The 25,993-nt window shown below is 41.6% G+C and overlaps 1 protein-coding gene across 7 annotated transcripts in view; it reads left to right on the forward strand.

The window, feature by feature from the left end:
- Positions 1-25,993, forward strand: part of LOC125453068 (protein furry homolog) — a 301,124-nt gene that overhangs the window by 163,552 nt on the left and 111,579 nt on the right. For all 7 annotated transcript variants that reach the window (XR_009445855.1, XR_009445856.1, XM_059646706.1 and 4 more), the window contains exons 28-33: positions 998-1,108; positions 3,061-3,215; positions 3,847-3,946; positions 6,168-6,339; positions 18,827-19,083; positions 24,543-24,689. Coding sequence is in view for 5 of the 7 variants with exons in the window: in XM_059646706.1 (XP_059502689.1) it covers positions 998-1,108; positions 3,061-3,215; positions 3,847-3,946; positions 6,168-6,339; positions 18,827-19,083; positions 24,543-24,689 (942 nt within the window). In the remaining 2 variants the exon portion in view is untranslated. The remainder of the gene's footprint in view (positions 1-997; positions 1,109-3,060; positions 3,216-3,846; positions 3,947-6,167; positions 6,340-18,826; positions 19,084-24,542; positions 24,690-25,993) is intronic.

Here is a 25,993-nt window from a genome sequence, read left to right on the forward strand (position 1 = left end):
TAAAATGTGAGGCTGGATGAACACAGCAGGCCCAGCAGCATCTCAGGAGCACAAAAGCTGACGTTTCGGGCCTGGACCCTTCATCAGAGAGCATTTATAAATGGAGACCCTACCTAGTTGTATAACAAGCCCTGACTGAAATTTCGAGTCTTTAAGTGGTCAAAACAAAAATGCTGAAAATCCTGGAAATGTAAAGTAAAAGAAGAAAATATTGGAAATACTAAGCAGCATAGATGGTGTCCTTGGAGAAAGAAAGTGAGTTCATGCTTGAAACTGATGACCTTTCCAGGCTACACATATAAAACATCTGTTTTCCCTCTATGCAGATATTGCCTAACCTGCTGAGTATTTACAGCATTTTCTGTTTTTTATCTCTTCAACTAGATGACTCAATTCCACTGAAAGACCCAAAATCCTTGCCTTTTGGCCACATACCTCAATTACATGGTGGTGACCACACATCCTCACCCCACTACCACTCTTTTTGGACCACTGTGTATTCATGAGCGAAATCTACACCATCTTTGCAGCCTCATTAACATTAGCTGCTCAAAATGATTTATACTGATGGATTGACTTCAGCTTCGTTTGTCCGAGTTCACCCAAAATTAAATCTAACAATCTCGGTCTTGCAACTTCAACTGCCCCTTTATCGATGTCATTTTGTGTGAACAGGGTTTGATATTGCCATTTCACTGTGTGAATAAAAAAATTCTCCTTGATTTCATTCCCAACAGGCAAATCTTTAAGATTGTCCCACCTCATTCCTCAGATTCTGGCTGAAGCTGTGTACCTCTGAAACATAACTTTCTTGCCTTTATTTTTTGGGGAATATTTTATACCTTCCATGGAGTTAAGGCAGGAGGCCAAGAGAACCAAAAAAACTCCCAAGATCTAAGTGTCAACACCTGGCTTAAACTTCTTTTGTAAAATAACTGTAGTTGAGCTTAACTTGTTATTTGATTAAATTTTTTTGGCTTTTCCTCACATTTCTTAGGCAATGTCAGCTGTACTGTGTTGTGGCCCAGTGTTTGACAATGTCGGTCTGTCTCCAGATGGCTACCTTTATAAATGGCTGGATAATATTTTGGCATGCCATGATCTGCGGGTAAGGAAATTGAGGTAACTTCTTAATGCAAATGACTTGATCATTCAATATCTTTTGCACTTGCAGAGTCATTATTTCTCCACTGTCTGACTCAACATGCAGTTCTGCAGAAGAGATGTTCACATCCTATTTTGAAAATAACTGACTCCTAACAGTCATATTTACTAACATTTACTGCACACATTTAATCTTATTGTGACATAGGCACATTAATTAATGCTGATTCCAAGAAATGCATCTCAGAACCTTAAAATACTGTAAGTCATGACTTTAGATTGACCATTTGATTGTCAAGGAGTTCAAACGTTATGGGGTGCAGACAGGTAAATCAAGCTGAGACTGTAATTAGGCCAGCCATAAGGCTATTAAATTATATAAGCTTTCTGGACAGAATGGCCTCACACTGCTTCTAAGTCTTATGTTTCCTATCTAACTTTATAAAGGTAGATGTGATTGCTCAAAATCGACAAATGTGAGTTTTTGAACAGTTTATACAAAATTCCAAACTGAATGTTAGAAAACAGTTCTGTCAAAGAATAATTTTATGACATCAGTGTCAAATAAATTTAACCCATTTTTCTATGCAGTAATTCTGGGGGTTTTGAATGTAAATTTGCCAGTCATATTGTAAAATAATATTGAAATAGCAATTTGAACTCCATCAAGGCACAAGGCTATTGTGCTGTGGGGATACACATCCAATTATATCTGTAGTATCTGTATTTGAATAGCCCTGTTAAGATTAAGATTTTGATTTGGTGTTCATTCTTGGGAGGAATTTAATTCATTCACCCCTCATCTATGGGAGTAATTAGAAAATAAGTAAGGTGGGTTGTGTGGAATTGGGTGCAGGATCATAAAATCTGGAGGTAGAGTGCCTATTGCCTTCCCAATTCCCGACTGATTAATTCAAATTTAGGAAAGATTAAGATTACCTTCCTGTTGGTGCCACTTGAAGCCTTACATGGCTATTCAGTGCCACATAGAGGCCACATCTCTACCTGGTGGCCTCCTGATGAGGTCAGGGGGATGTGGCTCATTCACTGAGAGGCCCCTTCCCTGTCCTCACCAACATCTGCATCCCCTCACCCAGGGTCTGTTTGGATGTCTTGGCAAGCCAACACCCCCCACCCCCAACACACACATGCACACTCATTCGGCACTGGTAGTTTCAGCCAACAGTAGTACCAGCGGTGGCCATCACTCCTTCTTTCTGATTGGTCGGCTGATCTTAGAAGTAAGATCTTCATTTTTAAAGGCATGGAAGCCCTGATGCTAGGTGGTAATTATCACTCTAAATTTCATTGAATCTTTGCCCAGGCTTCCAAAAATAGCCATGATAGAGTTGCTTTAGCTTCCCAGCTAGTGGACAGGCCTCCTCCCATCAAAACTATTCATTTTAGCCTTTTGAATCTAAAATCTTTGTTAATGGTGAAAGATTCATGATAATGAGTAGTTTATTTTGAAATGTTTTCTGAATGTAATTAAACTATTTCTCACATATACATTGTATGTTGCAAAACAAAAAAAATCCTAAATGTTTTACCTTTTAAAAAGTAATTTTAATACAACGTTTCAAATTTACCTAGATTGTTAACAGTTGAAGAATATATTGATGTTTAATTTAAATAACCAATTGCTGACATGGAGATATTATATAAACATATATTTTTTAGAAAGGAAACATTGGGAGATCTGCATGATCAAGACTGATTCATTCAGCATACTTTATTTATTTGCATGCATACAAACCTGAAAACTACACCATGCAATTATATCATAGTACCACTGTAAATGTATCAGATTCCTAAGCCCATAATTTTATGAAGACACTCAGCTGTTCAAATTAGTACAAATTTGATACAAGCAGTTTAAGCGTTTATATTGTAATGCATAAGAAATGTAACTTCTAGGCCACATTGAGGTTTCAAAGCCTTTCTTTGAAATTACAGGTCCATCAGCTTGGCTGTGAAGTTGTGATATTACTGCTAGAGCTAAATCCAGACCAAGTGAACCTTTTTAATTGGGCTGTAGATCGTTGTTATACCGGATCTCACCAGTTGGCATCAGGATGTTTCAAAGCTATTGCTACTGTATGTGGAAGCAGGTAATCAACTTCAGATTGCTGGGTATTCTCAGTCTGTGCAATACTAACAATCAGTTCTATACTTGTAGTTTTTTTTAATAAAAACAAAGTATACGAACAAGAATAGGTAATTTGGCCCTTTTGAGTCTGGTGCAGTATTCAGCATGATCATGCTGATCATCCAACTCAGTACCATTTTAGACATTGTGAATTGAATGTTGGCCCTTATTTCAAGTTGGCTGGGGCCTAAGAGTAGGAATCTTACTGAATCTGTACAAGGTGCTGGTGAGACTATATCTGGAGTACTGTGAGAGGTTTTGATCCCCTTATTTAAGAAAAGACATAATTTCATTGGACAGTTCAGAGTAGGTTCACTAGGATGGTTTCTGGTACAGAGGATTGCCTTATGACCAGAGGTTAATCTGTTGGGTGTCTACTCACTGAAGTTTAGAAGAATGAGAGGTGATCCCATTGAAACATATAGGATTCTTCAGGGACTTGACAGATCTGCAGGAACTTTTTGAGGATGTAACTGGTAGAGTGGATAAGGAGAAACCAGTGGTTCACTTGGACTTTTCAGACTTGAGAATATGTTCAAATATCAGTGAGTACCTTACAATGAATAATGAAATAATTTCATTTTTCTTCCTAGGAACTATCCATGTGATATTGTGACGTTGTTGAACCTGGTGCTCTTTAAAGCTTCTGATACAGACAGAGATATTTATGAAATATCAATGCAGCTCTTACAGGTATAAAGTAACCTATGTGAAATCTAGTGGAGTTTAACTATGAATACTTAACCAAGGACCAGAATTTTACTAACAAGGGGTAAAGTCCTGATGTTAGGACCAAATGTAGGTCCCCATCCCACGCAGGCAGAATATGGGGCCACCATTGCGCATTTCCGAGGTAGCGTCCTCTTATCTGGTTGTCTTTGGGATTGCCAACCTAACTAGAGTGGCAGGCTGGCTATCAATGCTGCCAGGCCATTCGGTTAACTCGATAGCACGCTTGTTATAACATTTTGTTTTACACCAGAGACAGGCAAGCAGACCCCAGCAACCCTTCCTTGGTTGGTGTCCAGATTTTAGAAGGAGCCTTCATACTCAAGGGGCTGCCTCGTTGGAGGACAGAGCTTTTAGTTTGGATGATCCCTGGTAAATTGCCTCCATAACAGCTAACTGCATATATATATGATGGGTGGCCAGTCTGCTGCCAGAAAAACACAGAGGCTCAGAAAATGGCTGCATTTGAGCCTTTAATTGTTTGATTCACTACCTTCAATCAGTGAGTGGACAGCCAAGCTATTGCTGCACTAATCTCTGAAATGGCCACAGAGCAGGACTGGGCTTCCAACTTTGCTCCTCCAAACTTTTACCAGACCTTCTGTCTCCTATCCGCCCAGCCAGAGAGTGGCCACGAGGTGACTATCCTTTGACAACTTTCCTTGTGAGTCCAGTGTATGCTGGGTCAGTCTGTGTGCAACAGAAGTCGTGCTACTATGAAGAAATGATACAGTAGACAATTGGTGGGCTGAAACAGTACTCCCAATGCATGGTCTATTATATGAAGGAGCCCTGCAACATTCAGCAGATGTGTTCAGATGCATGCCCTACTGCATCCCAGGTGCATCACAGTGTGGCTTGCCACAACCTTCCTAAGGGCAATTAGGAATAAGCAATAAATGCTAGACTTGCCAATGACTTTCACATTCTATGGCTCCCTTGGCATCAAGTTTAACTTGCATGATGATATCAGTCTGGGCTTTCAGATTAGCACCAAATTTTTGGTGGTCTCTGCTTGTGCTGCAGCAATAACTGAAGCATAGCTGTCCAACACTATTCAAATGGTTGAGTCTGTAAGTGCACTAACCTAATTGGCCATCACCTCTAAGCTGGAAAATGTGGCATCAGAAGATATAGAGAGATCCAATGGTAGTTGGACATAAGGATAAAAATTAGATTTTCAATTGTTTCACTGCTGCAAGTGGTCATGGTCCATGGGATATCCATCCCAGTTATGGCAAGCACTGTTTCCTTCAGGATTAGTCTCCCACCAGTCAGCTTCTACTGACCCAGTAAGCACCAGCTTGTTCTTTAAGAGAAAATGAAGTGTGTCAGTGTGTGTAATGCAATGTGTTTAGGTGGTTTGGCTGTCAGTGTTGAATATTTGACAGTATGTGATATGTGAGTGCAAGACTTGCAGCACTGTTAAGTAATGGGATTTAGTACTTGAAGATGAATCCTTTATATTAAACATTCATAAGAGGGCATTTAACCTGTTGTGTTGCTGCATTCAGGTTCTCAAGTTTTAACTCCTTGCCCTGACCTCCAAGACTAACTGCTACCACTTTTTGTCTGAATGGCCTCATACAGACTGATGGTATCTCTATCCATCTCCATACCCTCAACCAAGAACAGCATCCCAGCATTAGAAAAGCTTTCAGTATGCCACCGGCACCCCACCACCACTACCATCACCATCGGCGCCACTTTTATGTCGTAAGTTTGCTATTCCAACCCAGTTTCCCAGACATATTTTCAACCACCTTCTACCAGAATGCACCTCCCATTTAACTACTGCAGGCTAGCTTTAAGTAGTACTATCTTTTCATGAAACTGAGCTCTCTACTGAAGCACATAGCTAGTCAACAGTGCAGGTACTGCTTTAAACAACATTCGTGCAATTTCATGCTGAACACACAGTTGCTATGCAGCCTGCAGCAGAAATAATGAACCATTGTTAATTGTGCAGTAGCATTCATAGATCTATTTCAGTTCTAATTTAGCCACTCCCATCCCAAAGTCTGATCATTAACCCCCAAACTGTGGCACTTTTTATCCAGGATTGACAGAAGATCTAAATACTGTGCAAAGGGTCCAGAACCCTAATGTAACTTATTTATTGCTATGTGCATCCAAACTGGAGTTCAATATAACAACTGATTTTATTATCTATTCTTGTTTTCAGATTTTGGAAGCCAAACTATTCCAGTATTCCAAAAAGGTGGCTGAGCAGAAACCTGATAGTATTCTGTTTGGAACACATGGACCATTACCTCACCTGTATTCTGTATCATTGTCTCAACTGTCAAACGAATTAGCAAGGATGTATCCTGAGCTTACACTTCCTATGTTTTCAGGTATTATCTAAAAAATGTTAGAAATAATTGTTCATTTATAACTTATTTTTCTGTTCTGGTGAATAATAAACATGAGAAAACATGGAGCTTTTATTAGGATGCTCAGCAGATCTGGCAGCATCTGCCAGGGGCCCTTCTTCAGGTATTTTGTAACTGAAACATTAACTCTGCTTTCTCTCCACAGATGCTGCCAGATGTTATGAGATTTCCCAGAAAATTCTGTTTATGTTTCTGATTTCCAGCATCTGCATCATTTGTTTTATTTAGTGCAGCTTTTATTGCATATGCAATATAAGTCTATTAGAGACAGAATGAAATTAAACACTCATGAAAAGTTTTTAATATTATTCTTGCTGTATTTTTCAAGCATTTAATCACAATGTGAAAGGGCTGACTCTTTATGGGCAGATTCTGTAGGCAGAAGAGTTTCTATGTTTGCTTGCTTGAACTTTGGGTTTTATTGCATACTACGGAGATTTGTCTCTCTTATGGCATCGTTTTAATATTCCTAGTGGAGAGAAATCAGTTTTGATAGCCTGGGCTTCTAGTTGGAAACACTCCACAGACACTGCTGGAACAGCTGGGACATGGGGTGGCCAGTTCCCTGAGAGCTGTGGGGGAAAGCACTCAGCTTGTCCTGAGGCTTTCCTGGAACATAGAATAACACAGCGCAGAACAGGCCCTTCGGCTCTCGATGTTGCGCCGACCTGTGAAGTTACCTCTCTTCTCCTGTAAGGTGACCTTAAATCTAGAAATAGCCACCCATCCAGTGTTAAATTAGCAAAATAGGTTCATTCAGACGTGATTCCAGTGAATTTTCAGTTGGCCTCAAAGGTTTAGAAATACAACCACTCCTGGAATGCCACTTAAGGGCAAGCCAACAATTCTTGAAAAATATAATCTGCTTATTTTTATACATGGGGTCTGGAGGAACAGAATGTTTTCTCTTGGCCCTACATTTTAAGATTATGGCTTGTGCTCCTCCAAGACACATTGATGACTCCAACCACCCCCTTCTGTGGGATGCAGCATCAAACCCTGGCCAGCACATTTATCTGCCTGCCTGGATATATATGAATTTCTGTTGCGTGCAGCCACAATTCACTGATTCTGCACAAGAAGTGTAAGTGAGACTGGAAATTAGCATGCACCATGCATGGGGCTGAAATGGACTGATACCCGTTGGGTGAGTTGCCTTTTAAGGAAAAGCTGAATAGGCTATGCTTGTATCCATTTGAATTTGGATCACTAAGAGGTGTTTTGATTGAAAAATACAACAGTATGAAAGGATGTGACAGGATCTGTGTGGAAAGTATGTTTCCTCTGGTGGGAGAACATAGAACTATGGGTCACTGTTTGAAAATAATAGGTCAACCATTTAAGACAGATAAGGAGGAAAGGTTTTGTCAAGAGTCATGAATCATTGGCTCTTACTTCCTCAAAATGCACTGGAGGCAGAATGTTTGCAAACTTTTAAAGTCAGCAGTGGATGGATTCTTGACAAAGGGTTGGCAATTTCTTGAGCTAGGCAGGAATATAGGGTTGAGGTTAAATCACATCAGCCATAATGCTATTGAATGGTAGGGCAGGCTCAAAGGGAAGGACTAACTGGCATCTTCATACTCCTATTGCGTATGTTCTTACGTTTTCCTTTGGAAATCTACTGTTTTGAATGAGGTGTTTAATGATAGGCACAGACTGCGCACAGTACTGACAGAACAGTTAGATGTGACACAACTACAGCAAGCCAGACAGTACACTAAGTATTCTCTAAAAATTCCCATTTTCATAAGAAACCAGCATCAAAGGCATGCACCATCATTTGCAGTTATAACTTACTTTAATTACCCATTATATATGATCAACAATGAAAATAATTACTCATTTACAGGATTGTGTTCAGTCTGTTCAGTTTTATTTCTGTCAGCCTCTACTCATGCATTGCACAAATAGTCTTTAAATTGTGCATATCTGTTAATTGTGTGCGCTGCTTTTGGTTATTTGTCTGATACTTTATCATTCTTCTGATGTTATTTTCCAGGAAATGTTCTTGTAGACAGTGATGTTGTTATGGTAACTGCTGTAATAGTGATTGATCATTCTATAATCTGCGTAGATGATGAGATCACATCTTGCCAGCTGCCTGAAGTGAAGGCGCAGTTCATGTAGTTGTATGTAAACGCTTGTGGTTGCAACTACAGAGCAGTTACACGCACGCATAGCTGTGCCGCCTAGAGTGAACGTTGGTTGTAACGGCATATCTGGTCATTCATATTCATTGTTTATGATCAAGGTGACTACATAGGTTCCAAATTGTCATATGGGCTGACTCTTATTGGGAGCATTCAGTGTTTGCACTCTGACTGGCTCTTCCTTGCTCAACTCTGGCAATGACTTAGCAATTTTATCAAAGTGAGATTTGTATTTCTGCTGTTTCGCTTTGATTTTGTCACTCATTCTTGTTAGTAGCTCTGGCTTCAGTGTTTTTTTTTCATTATTGAAAACTAATCTTAGCATGACGTTAGTCTTTGTACTGAAATACTTTCCATGCTTTCAGTAGATGTATTTATCCATTCAAGGTTTGTACAGGTCTGTGCAAGATTTGTGCAGTTCCTTGATGATCCCTTTGACGATCTTCCTGACTACCTCTGCCTTTCCATTAGTGAAGTATTGTATTGAATTACCAAATCAACTATGAATGGCCTGAATTCTTCAGTCATAAATTACGGACAATTATCATACATCACAATGCCTGGAATGCTGTAATGACTGAAGTTTTTTTTCAGGCATTCCAGAATCTCATTAATAATCATTAGTATGATCTGGTCCAACTTTGAGTAGTCAGAATAGTAGTCAGTGGTAACAAGACAATCAGTTCCTGCAAAAGCGAGAGCTCTACTCTAAGCTTCATCCTTGGTCTGTCTGGGATTTCATGTGTCATAAGTAGCTCTTTAGGTTGTTAGCTTTGTATTCGTGACAAGCACTGCACTGGTTAATGTCCTTAATCTCATTGTTCATGTAGGACCAGAAGAGCATTTTTTTTTGTCTTCTTCGGACTGGATTCCTTGATAGCATGCATAGGTGTGCTACATCTCTTTTCTCAAGTCTTCACGGATTATGACTCTGTATGACTTGAACCAGCAGAAATGTTTCCTCTGATTCCTATTGATGCAAGTTTGATAGGGCTTCTTGATGCCACCTTTGTCAAATGCAGCTTTGATGTCAAGAGCTGTCACTGGCAACTCGTTAGAATTCAGCTCTTTTATCCAGATTTAGACCAAGAAGGTCAGGAGCTGAGTGGCCCTGGCAGAGCCCAAACTGAACATCAGTAGCATGTTACTGCTGAAGAAGTGTTGCTTGATAATACTGTTGATTACTCCTTCCATCACTTTACTGATAATGGAGAGTAGACTGATGGGGAACTAATTTGCTTGGTTAGATTTGTCCTGATTTTTGTGTAAAGGATTCAGAAATTTCCACATTGCAGGTGTGTCAGTCTCCTCCTCAAATTGCTTAATTGGCCATGACAATTGTCACAACAGTATGTGGCTGGACAGCAGACTTTAGATCTGATCATGGGTTATGAAGTAACTTAGCCCTGTCTCTCACTTGTTGCTAATTTTTTTTGGCACATAAGAAGTCCTGTGTTGCAGCTCACTGTGTTGATAACTTATTTTTAGGTATGCCTGATACTGGTCCTTGTATACTCTGCTGCACTTTTCATTGAACCAGGGTTGATCCCCTGGCTTGACGGTGGTGGTGGAGTGCTGAGCTATGAGGTTGCAAGTTGTATTTGTCTCATGGAAGCCCAGTCTTAAGTTACTAGAACTTTTCAAAGTCTAGTGCATATGGTATGAAAATAGTGCCTCACAACACAATAGATAATCTCTTCAATGTGAAGATGGGATTTCATCTCCTTAAAGTCTGTGCAGTCACTCACATAAAGGGCAGTTAGGAATGGAGGAAAGGAGCTGTTTTTGATCATGACACCCACACCCCAAGAAAGGCCAAAGAAGAAAATATATACATGATGTGTAGTTTCACATGCTATAAAGATTGGTCTGTTGAGAAATGGCATTAATAACCATTTGCTCGACCTGCAAACTTGACACAGAAACAAAATACATCAAACTTAACCTCTGGGACATGGACAGTCCTGATCAGATCATTGTTGCTGCACATCATGGAAACTTGCAAATAGGACAGAAAAATATCCTTTTGGAATTGAAAGTTTCTCTCTGCATAGATGCTACCAGATCTACTATGTTTCTCCAGCAGTTCCTATTTTGATTTCCGGTTTCTAGTATACTTTACCAGTATAGTTTACTTTCATTTTAGATTATTCACTTGCCTAACAAGAATCTGCAGTTATTGGACGTAGATTGAAATGTGAAATGTGGAATGCGAAACACCAATGGATCAGCCATGATCTTACTTAAATAATGACATAGGCTTGGAGTAAAATGGCCTACTTTTCCAAATTAGTACTTTTGTAACGCTGAACAATTCTTACTGTGCTAATAGCAGCACTAACAGCTAATTTGAAATACTCAGTTGAGCTTGTAATGTGGCTTATTTATGCTTCTTAAAGCAACACCTTCATATGCAGGGACCTGTTCACTGCAATCTAAAGCCATGCACCTTTTTTTAAATTACTCAAGGACCTGGGAAGTCTATGGACCCCTGTTGCTCTCTCCAGGACAATGCCTGAACCAATCAAAGTGAACTTGCCAAACTATCAGCACCTGTTTTTCTTGTAATATAAATTGTTGTGATCGTTTTATGTTTGAATTCTTGCCTTTGTCGTGAAGAATGCAAGATATACAGCTTCAGCATCACAGCACTCAGGCCTGAGGGAATTTGGGGTATAAGGTGAACGAAGAGCCAGCAGGAGAGGGCACTGAGGCTGAGCAAGAAATAAAAATTGTGATTGAGACTTAATGCCTACACTCTTAATTAGGAACCCAGAGAGAAAGTGATAGCGAGAAGAGCCAGTGGGGGAGGAGACTCCGAGATTGGAAACAGTGGGTGAAAAAAATGTGTGATCACAGGAATAGCCATAAGGTCATTAGTTGGTGAGTATTTGCTAATTTGAATAACTTCTAAATTACTTTCAGATTAAAGGTAAATTGGAAAAACATATTGCAATTAAAAACTAAGGATCAGTAGAAATTTTTTAAAATTAAAAATAAATAAAGAATTTGGAGATTCAGGACCAGATGACACATTGTACCTGCATGATATGGGAACTGATGGACACCATTGTGGGTCATTTTGACCACATCTGTAGCCAGTGTTGGTTGCTTGAGGAAGTCCAGTTCAGGGGTGGGGAAGAGTTACATGGATACTGCCTTCTAGGGGTTTGTCACACCTTGTAGGTCAAGTGCTTCAAATTTGGCCAGTGGTCAGGGACTGAAGTGTATGACTACAAGTGAGGCAAGTCGAGGGTTCATGAATTTAGCATAGGAGGAATTCAGCTCTTGACCTTGTCCAACCTGTATGAGGTACTTGCTCTCTGTGTGACTGATGAAAAGGACTGTAGGGATAATAGGGAAATTGATCACTGCACTGTGGTACAGGTGGCCTTTCAAGCAGGCGGAACAAAGAGAAAAGTGGTAGAGGTAAAGGATTCAATAATTAGGGATGCAGATAGCATTCTTTGTAAGCAGGATTGAGAATCCCACATGGCATGTTGTCTGCCTGGTGCCCAGGTAAAGGACATCTTGAACTGGCTTGAAAAGATATTGGAGAGGGAGGGGCGGGATCTAGTCATTACCATCCAGGGTAGGACCAGTAATATAAGTAGGATTAAGCAAGAGGTCCTGTTTCAGGAATATCAGGAATAAAAGACAAAATTAAAGAACAGGACCTCAAGGATTGTGATCTCTGGATTATAAAATGAACTACGTCCGAATTGGCATGGAGATAAGAAAACTAGCGGAGTAAATACGTGGCTAAAGGAGTGGCTTGGGAAATAGAGGTTCCATTTTGTGTGGACGGGCCTCAGTATTGGCACAGGTAGGAATGTACTGTTGGGACAGGTTCCACCTGAACCAATCTGGGACCAGAACCCCAGTGGAAAGACTAAATGGGATGGTTACAGGGCATCAAACTACTTAAAAGAGGGAGAGATCAGGATAGATTATTAAATTTTTTTTCAGAACAAGTAATAGATAGAGAGCATGGAGAGGGTCAGGTATCCTCAGGCGCAGCAGATGAGGGTACAACTGTAATAAGAGGGGCTGTCAACATTGTACTTAATTGCATGCAGTTTAAAAAAGGGTAAATGAACTTGTAGTGCAGATTAAAAATAGCGGCTGTGATGTGGGCTTCACCGTGACATGGCTGCAAGAGGATCAGATCTTCAAACTAAATTTTCAAGGCTACGTATCTTGTCAAAAGGGCAGGCAGGGGCTGGGATTGCCTTTTTATTAAGAAATGTAATTCAATTAATAGCAAGAAGCGATATAGGTTGAATGGCATCAAATCTGTGTCTAGAGTTGAGGAACTGCAATGGAGTAAAGACTGTGATGGGAGTTATGTACAGGTGTCCTCGCAGTAGTCGGGATGTGGGACAGAAAATAAATTAGGAGATAGAAGAGGCACGTACGAAAAGCGCCATTATAATAATCACTGGGGACTTCATATGTAGGTAGACTGGGATAATCAGGTTGGTAGCAGATCCTAAGAATTCACCCTGAAGTTTGAAAGGTAGAAGCTTGACTCAGATGTAACAATATGACAGTTGAGTGAAGGTAACAGAGTAAAGGGAGGAGCTGGCCAGAATCAATTGGAAGGAGAGCCTACCAGGGAAGATGGTTCAGTTGCAATAGCAGGAGTTTCTGGCAATTTGGAAAGCATTGCAGAAATTAATCCCAAGGAAGAAGTAACACACGAATGGGAGGACAAGGCAGCCAAGGCTGACAAGGGAAAATCAGGGACTGCATAAAAGGAAAAGAAAAAGTTTGCAAAATGGTGGAGACCAGTGGGAAGCCAGAGGATTGGCAGATGTTTAAAAACCAGCTGAGGACAAGTTTTTTTTTAAGAAAGGGAAGAAGACAAAATATGAGTTTAAACTAGCTAATAATATAAAAGATTGCAAGAATTTCTTCAATCTCTAGAAAGTTGGAGCAAGGCCAAGAGTGGACATTGAATGGCTGGAAAATGAGGCTGGAGAACTAGTAAGGGAGAGAAAAGAAATGACAGAGGCACTCAATAGATACTTTGCATCACTCTTCATGGTGGAAGACACCAGTAGCATGCCAGAACTTCAAGAGAAGCAGGGGGAAGAGGCAAGTGTACTGGCCATCACCAAGGAGAAGGTTCCGGGAAAGTTGAAAGGTCTAAAGGTGGATAAGTCACCCAGACCAAAAGTACTACACCCCAGGGACCTGTACAGCAGAAAATTCGCATTATACAAACAGCATCTGCTATTCATCAATCGTGTTACAGCCAATTCATGTTAACGAAATACATGTTACAGCAGAACTACTTGTACTACTAGAGAAAGTACAAAACTTAACCTACTCTTGAGAAGTAAGGGAGGGCAGGTAACTGATGTGTCAGTGGAGCAGTACTTTGGAGCCAGTGACCATAATTCTGTTAGTTTTAAAACAGCGATGGAAAAAGATAGACCAGATCTAAAAGTTAAAATTCTAAATTGGAGGAAGGACAATTTTGACAGTATTAGGTGAGAAAAGTGATAGGGAGTCGATGTTCGCAGGTAAAAAGGTGGCTGGAAAATGGGAAGCTTTCAAAAATGAGATAACGTTAGGTGAAGGGCAGGGCTGGTATGTGCAGGGAATGCTGGATGACTAGAGAAATTGAGGTTTTGGTCGAGAATAAGAAGGAAGCATATGCCAGTTAAAGACAACATGGATCGAGTGAATCCCTAGAAAAGTATAAAAGCAATAGGAGTAAACTTAAGAGGGAAATCAGGAGGGCAAAAGGAGGACATGAGATAGCTTTGGCAAATAGGGCTGAGGAGAATCCACAGGGATTCTACACCTACTTTAAGGACAAAAGAGTAATAGGGGAGACAATAGAATCCCTTAAAGATCATCAGGGTTGCCTATGTGTGGAACTGCAGGACATGGGGGAGATACTAAACTAGCATTCTGCATCAGTGTTCATTGTGGAGAACAATATGGAAGATAGAGAATGTTGGGGCAATAAATAGCGACAACTTGAAAAATGTCCATACTACTACGGAGGAGGTGCCGGGCATCTTCAGGCATAATGGGTGGGTAAATGAGATAACAAAGTGTAGAGCTGGATGAACACAGCAGGCCAAGCAGTATCAGAGGAGCAGGAAAGCTGATGTTTTGGGTCTAGACCCATCTTCAGAAATGGGGGAGGGGAAGGGGATTCTGAAATAAATAGAGAGGGGGGAGGCGGATAGAAGATGGATAAAGGAGCAGATAGGTGGAGAGGAGACAGACAGGTCAAAGAAGCGGGGATGGAGCCATTAAATATGAGTATAGGTGGAGAGGTAGGGAGGAGATGGGTTAGTCCAGGGAGGATGGACAGGTCAAGGGGGTGGGATGAGGCTAGTAGGTAGGAGATGGAGGTGAGGCTTGAGGTGGGAGGAGGGAATAGGTGGGAAGAATGACAAGTTAGGCACGAGCTGGGCTGGTTTTGGGATGCGGTAGGTGGAGGGGAGATTTTGAAGCTTGTGAAGTCCACATTGATACCATTGGGCTGCAGGGTTCCCAAGCGAAGTACGACGTGCTGTTCCTGAAGCCTTCGGGTGGCATTTTTGTGGCACTGCAGGAGGCCCAGGATTGACAAGTTTTCTAAGGAATGGGAAGTGGGAGTTGAAATGGTTCGCGACTGGGAGGCGCAGTTGTTTAGTGCGAACCGAGCGTAGGTATCCCGCAAAGCAGTCCCCAACCCTCTGGTTTCCCCGATGTAGAGGAGGCCACATCAGGAACAGTGGACATAGTATACCACATCAGTAGATGTGCAGGTGAACATCTGCTTGATGTGGAAGGTCTTCTTAGGGCCTGGGATGGGGTTGAGGGGTGAGGTGTAGGAGCAGGTGTAGCGCTTCCTGCAGTTGCAGGGAAAAGTCATGGGTCGGGTCCCAAGATAAATCTCTGAGACCTGATCAAATGTACCCTGGAACTTTGTGGGAAGCTTAGGGAAGTGGTTGCTGGACCCCTCGCTGAGATATTTGTACCATCGATAGCCACAGGTTGGGTGTGGGAAGACTGGAGGTTGGTTAATTTGATGCCACTATTTAAGTAAGGTGGTAAGGAAAAGCCAGGGGGCTATAGACTGATGAGCCTGACTTCGGTGGTAGGCAAGTTGTTGAAGGGAATCCTGAGAGTCTGGATTTACTTGTATTTGAAATGGCAAGGACTGATTAGGAATAGTTACCGTGGCTTTGTGTGTGGAAAATGGTGTCTCACTAACTTGAGTTTTTTGAAGAAATAACAAAAAGGATTGATAATGGCAGAGTGCTGGACGTGATCTATATGGACTTCAGTCAGGCAGTCGACAAGGTTCCTCATAGTAGACTGCTTAGTAACTTTAGATCGCATGGAATAGAGGGAGAACAAGCTATATGAATGCGGAACTGTTTCAAAGGTAGAGGGTTGTGGTGGAAGGTTGCTTTTTGAGACTGGAGGCCTGTGACCAGCAGTGTGCCACAAGGATTGGTGCTGGGTCCACTGCGTTTTGTCATTTAAATAAATGATTTGCATGTGAATACAGCGAGTTTGCAGATTATATCAAAGTTGGGGGTGTAGTGGACAGCAAAGAAGGTTGCATCAGAGTGCAGCGAGATCTTGATCAGATGGTCCGAGGAGCCGCAGATGGAGTTTAATTTGAATAAATTTGAGGTGCTGCAATTAGGAAAGACAAATCTGGGCAGGACTTATACACTTAATGGTAAGGTCCTGGGGAGTGTTGCTAAACAAGGAGACCTTGGAGTGAAGGTTCATAGTTCATTGAAAGCTGAGTTGCAGATAGATAAGATAGTGAAGAAAGCACTTGGTATCCTTGCCTTCATTGGTCAGTGCATTGAGTATAGGAGTTAAGAGGTCATGTAGCGGCTGGACAGGACAAGTGGTTAGGCTGCTTTTGGAATACTGTTTGCAATTCTGTTCTCCCTGCTATAAGGAGGTAGTTGTGAAACTTGAAAAAGTTCAAAAAATATTTACAAGGATGCTTCCAGGGTTGGAGGGTTTAAAGTATACGTAGAGGTTGAATAGACTGGGGCTAAATTCCCTGGAGTGTTGGAGGCTAAGTGGTGCCCTTAGAGATTTATGAAATCATCAGGCATGGATAGGATGAATAGGCAAGATCTTTTCCCCAGGGTGGGAAAGTCGAAAACTAGAGGGCATTAGTTTAAGGTGAGAGGGAAATGATTTAAAAGGGACCTAAAAGACAACTTTTTCTCCCAGAGGGTGGTGCATGAATGGAATGAGCTGCCAGAGCAAGTGGTGGAGGGTGGTACAATTCCAACTTTTAAAAAGCATCTGGATAGATATATGAATAGAAAGGGTTTAGAGAGAGATTGGCTAAATGCTGGCAAATGGGACTAGATTTATTTAGGATATCTGGTTGACATGGACGAGTTTGACAGAAGGTTCTGTTTCCGCACTACCACTCTGACTCTAGGTAATGAGCAAGTCCGACAAAGAAGAACCAATGGATGTGATCTATTTAGATTCCCAGGAGGCCTTTGACAAGGTGCCTCACAGGAGGCTGCTAAAAAATAATAAAGCCCATGGTGTCAGTGATAAGGTATTGGTCTGGACAAAGAATTGGCTGACTGCCAGAAGGCTGAGAATAGGAATAAAGGAGTGATTTTTCAGAACGGCAGCCAGTGACAAGTAAGTTCTGCATGGGTCTATGATGGGACTTTGACTATTCTCAATATATTAATGATCTGGATGTAGGAACTGAGAGCACTGTTGCTAAGTTTACAGATGACACAAAGCTAGGTGGAGGGAAGGTGATATATAGAAAGTGGGGAACTGCAGAAGGACATGGATAGGCTGGGAGAGTGAGCAAAACATGGCAGGTGGAATGCAATATGGGAAGGTGTGAGGTTATGCACATCGGCAGAAAGAATAAAGATGTTGATTATTTTTTAAATGGGGAAACACTTCAAAAATATGAATCTGAGAAGGACTTAGGAATCCTGGTTCAGAATTCTCTTCAGGTTAACATGCAGGTTCAATCAGCAGTTAGGAAGGCAAATGCAATATTAGCATTCATTTCGAGACGGCTAATATACAAGACCAGAGATGTTCTGCTGAGGCTGTATAATGTTCTGCTCTGACTGTGTTTGGAATTTTGAATGTAATTTTAGGCTCCATATCTAAGGAATGACATGCTGACCTTGGAGAGGATCCAGGAGAGTTTCACAAGACTGATGCTGGGAATGTAGGACTTGTCATATGAGGAGAGGTTGAGGACTCTGGATCTACACATAATGGAGTTTAGAAAACTTATAGAATACTGAGAGGCCTGGACAGAGTGGATGTGGAGATGTTTCCAATAATAGGAGAGAGTAGGACCCAAGGGATCACTGTCCGAGTGAAGGCTGACCCTCTAGAACTGAGATCTCGGAGAGTAATGTATCTGTGGAACTCATTGTCAAGGCCAAGTCATTGAGTGTATTTAAGACAGAGATAGATAAGTTCTTGGTTGGTAAAGGGATTAAATATTACAGATAGAAAGCAGGAGAATGGGGTTGAGAAACATATCAGCCATGATCAAATGGAGGAGCAGATGTGAAAGACGAAATTGTGCTTGGCTTTTTTATTGTCTTCGAGTCACATTTTTCCCAGTAATATTGTGTCCTGAGCATTTATTCTCACATGAATGATGGCAAATTCATAAACACTTACAAAGTTTTCTGAAACAAGCTTCATAAATGCCGAAAGTATTCTTAACAGCTTTGCCTAGTGCTGTCTTTTGAACAGACGTCCAGGTGTTGATGGACTGTCCATTGTAGAATCTACCCATTATTTACTGCTGGCTGTTTCTAATATGGGGAACTATTCCAGAAAATGAAAGTTTCTGTCAGAATTTCACAAGGAAAGTATCTGTACAATAAAACTACCAGTGATTTATTTCAGTATTTCGTGCAGTTATGGGTTTGATTTTTGTGCAGTACTGCTGCAGTTATGATGTCAGCCACACAAGTGTATTTCCTTAAAATAAATCTCAAAATAAATCTTGTTATCTTAAAAACAGTTTGACTCTTGCCACAGCGAAATATCCTCTGTGACAGTAGTTCCACATTTCCTATTTTATGTTTGGGATCTCCTGAGCTAGTAGTTTCTATGAATAATACTGTATAAATGTGATGTAATTTTATATTTCCTGTGAAGTAAGAATGGAGGATATCACATATAACTTAATATCAAGGTAACTTTATGAGCTATTTTGCATTTGCAGGATTACCATTGCTTTGTATATATTTTTAGAACTACTGAAAATAATGTTTTGTTTCCATCTCTTGGACCAGAGGTCAGCCAGAGATTTCCAACCACTCACCCAAATGGCCGGCAAATTATGCTCACTTATCTCTTGCCATGGCTACGTAACATTGAGTTAGTGGATGGCGGCCTTCTGCCCATTATGTCGAACCCACAAACCCCTGATGAACAAACAAACTACAAGGAAGAAGAAATGATTGAGGAATGTGGATTGAAAGGAAATGGCTGGGGATCTCCACAAGCCACGTCTCTGGTTCTTAATAACCTCATGTATATGACTGCTAAGGTAATGTTTTATTATTTCTTAACTGTGAATGTATGAGAGGGCGAGGTGGCTAGAATGTAATGCATAATAAAACTGACAGCCTGTTTTTAGTCCCCATATTGACTGAGGTAGTGCTTGATCCTGTCTGTTCTCCTTGAGTCATATCATGGCATGAGCCATGACTAACAATTCACAGATGATAAGGACATAACGTGCAGAGAAAAAGATGAATCCTATTTCTTCTCCAATTCAGCACCATGAAACAAATTAAGTTAGACATATATTCATGAAATGGTAAAGCACTCTTGCTATTAATAACATACATGAAATTTTTGGGCCAGGTTTTCATATATAGAACATAGAACATAGAACATAGAACATAGAACAGTACAGCACAGAACAGGCCCTTCAGCCCACAATGTTGTGCCGACCATTGATCCTCATGGATGCACCCTCAAATTTCTGTGACCATATGCATGTCCAGCAGTCTCTTAAATGACCCCAATGACCTTGCTTCCACAACTGCTGCTGGCAACACATTCCATGCTCTCACAACTCTCTGCGTAAAGAACCTGCCTCTGACATCCCCTCTATACTTTCCACCAACCAGCTTAAAACTATGACCCCTCGTGCTAGCCATTTCTGCCCTGGGAAATAGTCTCTGGCTATCGACTCTATCTATGCCTCTCATTATCTTGTATACCTCAATTAGGTCCCCTCTCCTCCTCCTTTTCTCCAATGAAAAGAGACCGAGCTCAGTCAACCTCTCTTCATAAGATAAGCCCTCCAGTCCAGGCAGCATCCTGGTAAACCTCCTCTGAACCCTCTCCAAAGCATCCACATCTTTCCTATAATAGGGCGCCCAGAACTGGACGCAGTATTCCAAGTGCGGTCTAACCAAAGTTTTATAGAGCTGCAACAAGATCTCACGACTCTTAAACTCAATCCCCCTGTTAATGAAAGCCAAAACACCATATGCTTTCTTAACAACCCTGTCCACTTGGGTGGCCATTTTAAGGGATCTATGTATCTGCACACCAAGATCCCTCTGTTCCTCCACGCTGCCAAGAATCCTATCCTTAATCCTGTACTCAGCTTTCAAATTCGACCTTCCAAAATGCATCACCTCGCATTTATCCAGGTTGAACTCCATCTGCCACCTCTCAGCCCATCTCTGCATCCTGTCAATGTCCCGCTGCAGCCTACAACAGCCCTCTACACTGTCAACGACACCTCCGACCTTTGTGTCGTCTGCAAACTTGCTGACCCATCCTTCAATTCCCTCGTCCAAGTCATTAATAAAAATTACAAACAGTAGAGGCCCAAGGACAGAGCCCTGTGGAACCCCACTCACCACTGACTTCCAGGCAGAATATTTTCCTTCTACTACCACTCGCTGTCTTCTGTTGGCCAGCCAATTCTGTATCCAAGCAGCTAAGTTCCCCTGTATCCCATTCCTCCTGACCTTCTGAATGAGCCTTCCATGGGGAACCTTATCAAATGCCTTACTGAAGTCCATATACACCACATCCACAGCTTGACCCTCATCAACCTTACTAGTCACATCCTCAAAAAACTCGATAAGGTTTGTAAGGCATGACCTACCCCTCACAAAGCCGTGTTGACTGTATTTGATCAAGCCATGCTCTTCCAGATGGTCATAAATCTTATCCCTCAGAATCCTTTCTAACACCTTGCAGACGACAGACGTGAGACTTACCGGTCTATAATTGCCGGGGATTTCCCTATTTCCTTTCTTGAAGAGAGGAATTACATTTGCCTCTCTCCAGTCCTCAGGTACGACTCCAGTGGAGAGCGAGGATGCAAAGATCTTCGCAAGTGGCGAAGCAATTGCATTTCTCGCTTCCCAAAGCAGCCGAGGACAAATCTGATCCGGGCCTGGCGACTTGTCAATCTTAATGTTTGACAAAATTTTCAGTACATCAGCTTCCTCTATCTCTATCCATTCCAGCATGCACACCTGCTCTTCAAAGGTTTCATTCACTACACAGGTCGTTTCTTTCGTAAAGACAGAAGCAAAAAACTCATTTAGGGCTTCCCCTACCTCCTCAGGCTCCACACACAAGTTCCCTATGCTATCCCTGATCGGCCCTACTCTTTCTTTGACCATTCTCTTATTCCTCACGTAAGTGTAAAATGCCTTTGTGTTTTCCCGGATTCCTTCTGCCAAGCCTTTCTCGTGCCCCCTCCTGGCTCTCCTCAGACCATTTTTGAGCTCCTTCCTTGCCTGCATGTAATCCTCTCTAGCTGAACTTGACCCTAGCTTCCTCCACCTTATGTAAGCTACCTTCTTCCTTTTCACTAGAAGCTCCACCGCTCTCGTCATCCAAGGTTCCTTTATCTTACCCCGTCTTGCCTGTCTCAGAGGGACATATTTACTCATCACTCCCAACAACTGTTCCTTAAACCATCTCCACATGTCTATAGTTCCCTTACCATGGAACAACTGCTCCCAGTCCATGCTTCCTAACTCGTGTCTAATCGCATCATAGTTTCCTCTTCCCCAATTAAATATCCTCCCATTCTGCCTAATCCTCTCCTTCTCCATAGCTATGTAGAATGAGAGAGTGTTATGGTCACTATCACCAAAATGCTCTCCCACCACAAGATCTGATACCTGCCCCGGCTCGTTTCCGAGCACCAAGTCTAGAATGGCCTCTCCCCTCGTCGGCCTGTCAACGTACTGCGTTAGGAAACCCTCCTGAACACACCTTACAAAAACAGCTCCATTCAAATCTTCTGCTCGGAGGAGGTTCCAATCAATATTAGGAAAGTTAAAGTCACCCATTACAACAACCCTACTGCGTCCACACTTTTCCAAAATCTGTCGACCTATGCTTTCTACAATCTCCCTGCTGCTATTGGGGGGCCTGTAGTAAACCCCTAACGAGGTGACTACTCCCTGTAGTCACCTCGTACTCCCTGTACTCCCTGTAGATATATCTGTCACTTAGATCAGAAGTCGGGCAGGATTTAAAAGCACCTGACTCTGGGATTCTTTCCACATTCCTATTAAGTGGAGTTATTAAGGGTACGGGTCACGAGCAGCCACATGGTAATCCCACTGTTGCCTGTTCATTGCAGAGGTACACATTTTAGATGCTGTTTCCATGGAGATAGGCTCATTTCTGGAGGAGGAAAGGATTGCAGTACCTCTGAGGAGATATGAGCCATGGGGAATTCCGAATCTGGAGCCGTAAACCTTTGACAGTTGAAAAACATAGAAAATAGGAGCAGGAGTGGGCCATTCAGCCTTTTGGAACAGTTATGCATTCTGTATCATCATGGCTGATCATCCAACTTGGTGCCCTGCTCCCATTTTTTATCCTATGATCTTTGAACTATTTGGCCTCAAGAACTACACCAACTCCTTCTTGAAAATATTCAGTGTTTTGGCCTCAACATTTCTGGTGGCAGAGAATTCCAAAGACTTGCGATTCAGGTGAAGAAACTTCTTCCCATTCAGTCCTGCCTTGCCTACCCAGTATTCTTGGACTGTGACCCCTGGTTCTGGACTCCCCACTCATCAGGAACATCCTTCCCTCGTTTATGCTGTCTAGTCCTGTTAGAGTCTTGTAGGTTTCTATGTGCTCCCTCGCTCCTTTCATTCTTCTAAACTCCAGTGAACATGGTCCTAACTGATGCAGCCATCTTTCATCTATCAATCCTGCCATCCCAGGGATCAGCTTGGTGTTGCCAAGTACACATGTAATAATTTGACATGAGAAACATGCTAAAAACAGTGATTAATGATCAGCCTTTGTTTAAAAAGAAATAGGTAAAAGTAACCATTAAATTGGGAAGCACTGTGAAAATGTTCAGATGCATTAAAGAACTTTGTCCTGCATTAGGACAAATGAAAGAATGGAAATTTCAAACAAACAACAATATTACAGATAATGATTTCAGGAAGTTACTTACATTCACAGAACAAGGATCATAGAACAGTACAGCACAGTACAGGGCCTTTGGCCCACAATGTTGTGCTGACCTATTATCCTGCTAAGATCAAACTACCCTGCATACCCTACATTATGCTGTCATCCATGTGCCTACCCAAGAGGTGCTTAAATTACTGTAATGTATCTGACACCACTACCACAGCTGGCAGTGCATTCCACGCGCCCACCATTCTCTGTATAAAGAACCTACCTCTGACATCTCCCCTATACCTTCCTCCAATCACCTTAAAATTATGCCCCCTCATAATAGTCATTGCCCCCCTGGGAAAAGGTCCCTGGCTATCCACTCTATCTATGCCTCTCATCATCTTGTACACCCCTATTAAGTCACCTCTCATCCTTATTTGCTCCAACGAAAAAACCCCTAGCTTCCTCACCTTTCCTCATAAGATCTGCCCTCCAGTCCAGGCAGCACCCTGGTTAATTTTGCTCTGCACCCTCTCTTAAAGCTTCCAATTCTTGCCTATAATGAAGCGACCAGAACTGATCATAATATTCCAACTGTGGTCTAACCAGAGTTTTATAGAGCTGCTGCATAACCTCGCAGCTCTTAAACACAATTCCCCTGCCAACACACCAAACACCTTCTTTGCAACCCTATCAACTTGGGTAGCACCTTTAAGGGATCCATGGACGTGGACCCCAAGATACCTCTGTTCCGCTACACTGCCAAGAATCCTACTATTAACTCTGTATTCTGCGTTCAAATTCAGCCTTCCAAAATGAATCACTTCAACTTTTCTGGGTTGAATTCCAACTGCCACTACTTTTGTCCAGCTGTGCATCCTGTCAATGTCCCGTTGCAACTTGTAACAGCCTTCCACATTATGCACACCTCACGTACAGCTACCTATTGTCTTCAAACGAAAGAATCATATTTAAGTCTTGTACCTTTTTTGTGTGTTAACTAGAAGATTGGAAGCTTATGATTCCTGTTGCTTTCTCACTGGCAATGTCTCAACCAATCAGAGTTGACTTGCCAATGAATCAGCACTTTTTCTTTGTAATATTGTCGTTTCTGTTTGAAAGTTCTATTCTTGAAGTGGAAGTCAAAAAGCTTTGGCAACACATCTTTCTTTCCTGCAATACCCTTAATTGTGTATCACCACAAAACCCTTTATTACTTTGGAGAGTCCTATTAATTCCCTGCAGGCAATTTATCACAGCTGATACAGTAAATGTCTTTTTACACCCCATCTGATTTTACAATGAAAATAGCCTAATACCTTAAATCTTTGACCGTAACCATTGATTTCACTTCTGTGATTAGCCAATCCTTGGTTGAAAACGTACTTGGTGATATTTCCGTTTACTATTTCCATTGATCTTATATTTCCTTTAACGTGAAAAAGATATTACTGGAAGATTGTATGCTGTTTATTTATAGAAATAACTAAAAGTGACTGCTAAACTTTAAATAACGTCAATTCATGACACCTCAAAATCAACTTGTTCAGAAATATACAATTACAAGTAATTTTTTCCTTCTTTTTCCAGTATGGGGATGAAGTTCCTGGATCAGAGATGGAAAATGCCTGGAATGCACTGGTAGACAATGAAAAATGGAGCAATAATCTCAGGGTTGCCCTGCAATTTCTGATCAGCCTGTGTGGAGTTAGCAGTGACACATCTCTTCTGTTGTATGTGAGTATCTTAGACCTTAACGTAAATTCTATACAGAGATCAGAATTTCAAAATCTGAAATAAGAGACAAATTGCTGAAGTTTCTTGTTTAGGGCAGACAAAATTGCCAAATTTCAAGTAATTACAATAATTTATATGTATTTATATTAATTTATACCATTGTTTATAATGGAGTCCTATCTAGCATAAAGGAAGATATTGTGACTGTTGGAGGTCAGTCATCTCAGCTTCAAGACATTTCTGCAAGACTTCCTCAGGACAGTGTCCTAGGCTCAGCTACCTTTATTTGCTTCATCAATTACTTTCCCTCCATCATAACATCAGAAGTGGATGTTCCATGTGATTGCACAATATTCAGTAGAATTTGTGACTCCTTAGATACTGAAGCTCTCCAGGTCCAAATGCAAGACGTGGACAATATCCAGGCATGGGTTGAAAATTGGCAAGTAACATTTATACCACTTAAATGTCAGGCAGTGACTATTAAATGAGAGGCAAGCTAACCATCGCCCTTTGACACTAAAAGGCATTACCATCACTGAATCCCCCACTACCAACACCTTGAAAGTTACCATTGACCAGAAACTCACTGGACTTGTCCTACAAATTCAGTGGCTATCAGACCTGGTCGGAGATTAGGAATTCTGTAGTGAGTAACTCACCTTCTGACTCCCCAAACCTGTCCACAATTCACAATGCTAAATCAGGAGTGTGATAGATACTCAACACTTACATGGATGAATGCAGCTTCGACAACACTCCAGAAGCTTGACACCATCCAGGGCAAAGCAACCTGCTTGACACACAGGCAAACATTCCATCACTGCACACCAGCATTCAGTAATGGCAGTGTATACAATCTACAAGATGCACTACAGAAATACACCAAAGATCCTTACATAGCACCTTTCAAGCCCACGACCACTTCCATGCACAAGGAAAAGGGCAGCAAATACATGGGAACACCAACCCCAGCAAGTTCCCCTCCAAGCCACTCTCCACCCTGGCTTGGAAATATATTGCCATTCCTTCAGAGTTGCTGTGTCAGAATTCCTAAGTTCTCTCACTATCTGTATTGTGGGTCTGCCTACAGTCATTGTGCTGCAACAGTTCAAGAAGGAAGCTCACGCTACTTCTCAAGGGCAATTGGGGACAGGGAATAAATGCAAGCCTAGCTAGCAATGCCATCTTGAATGCTTCAGTTGAACCTGCTTCCAGCACATGCCCAGGGAGTGTATTCCATACCATAACTACTCATTGTGTGAAAAAGTATTTTTTCTCATACCTCCCTTGCTTCTTTTATA

This window comes from Stegostoma tigrinum, chromosome 6 (genome assembly GCF_030684315.1).
Source record: "Stegostoma tigrinum isolate sSteTig4 chromosome 6, sSteTig4.hap1, whole genome shotgun sequence".
In the NCBI taxonomy this organism is placed as follows: Eukaryota; Metazoa; Chordata; class Chondrichthyes; order Orectolobiformes; family Stegostomatidae; genus Stegostoma; species Stegostoma tigrinum.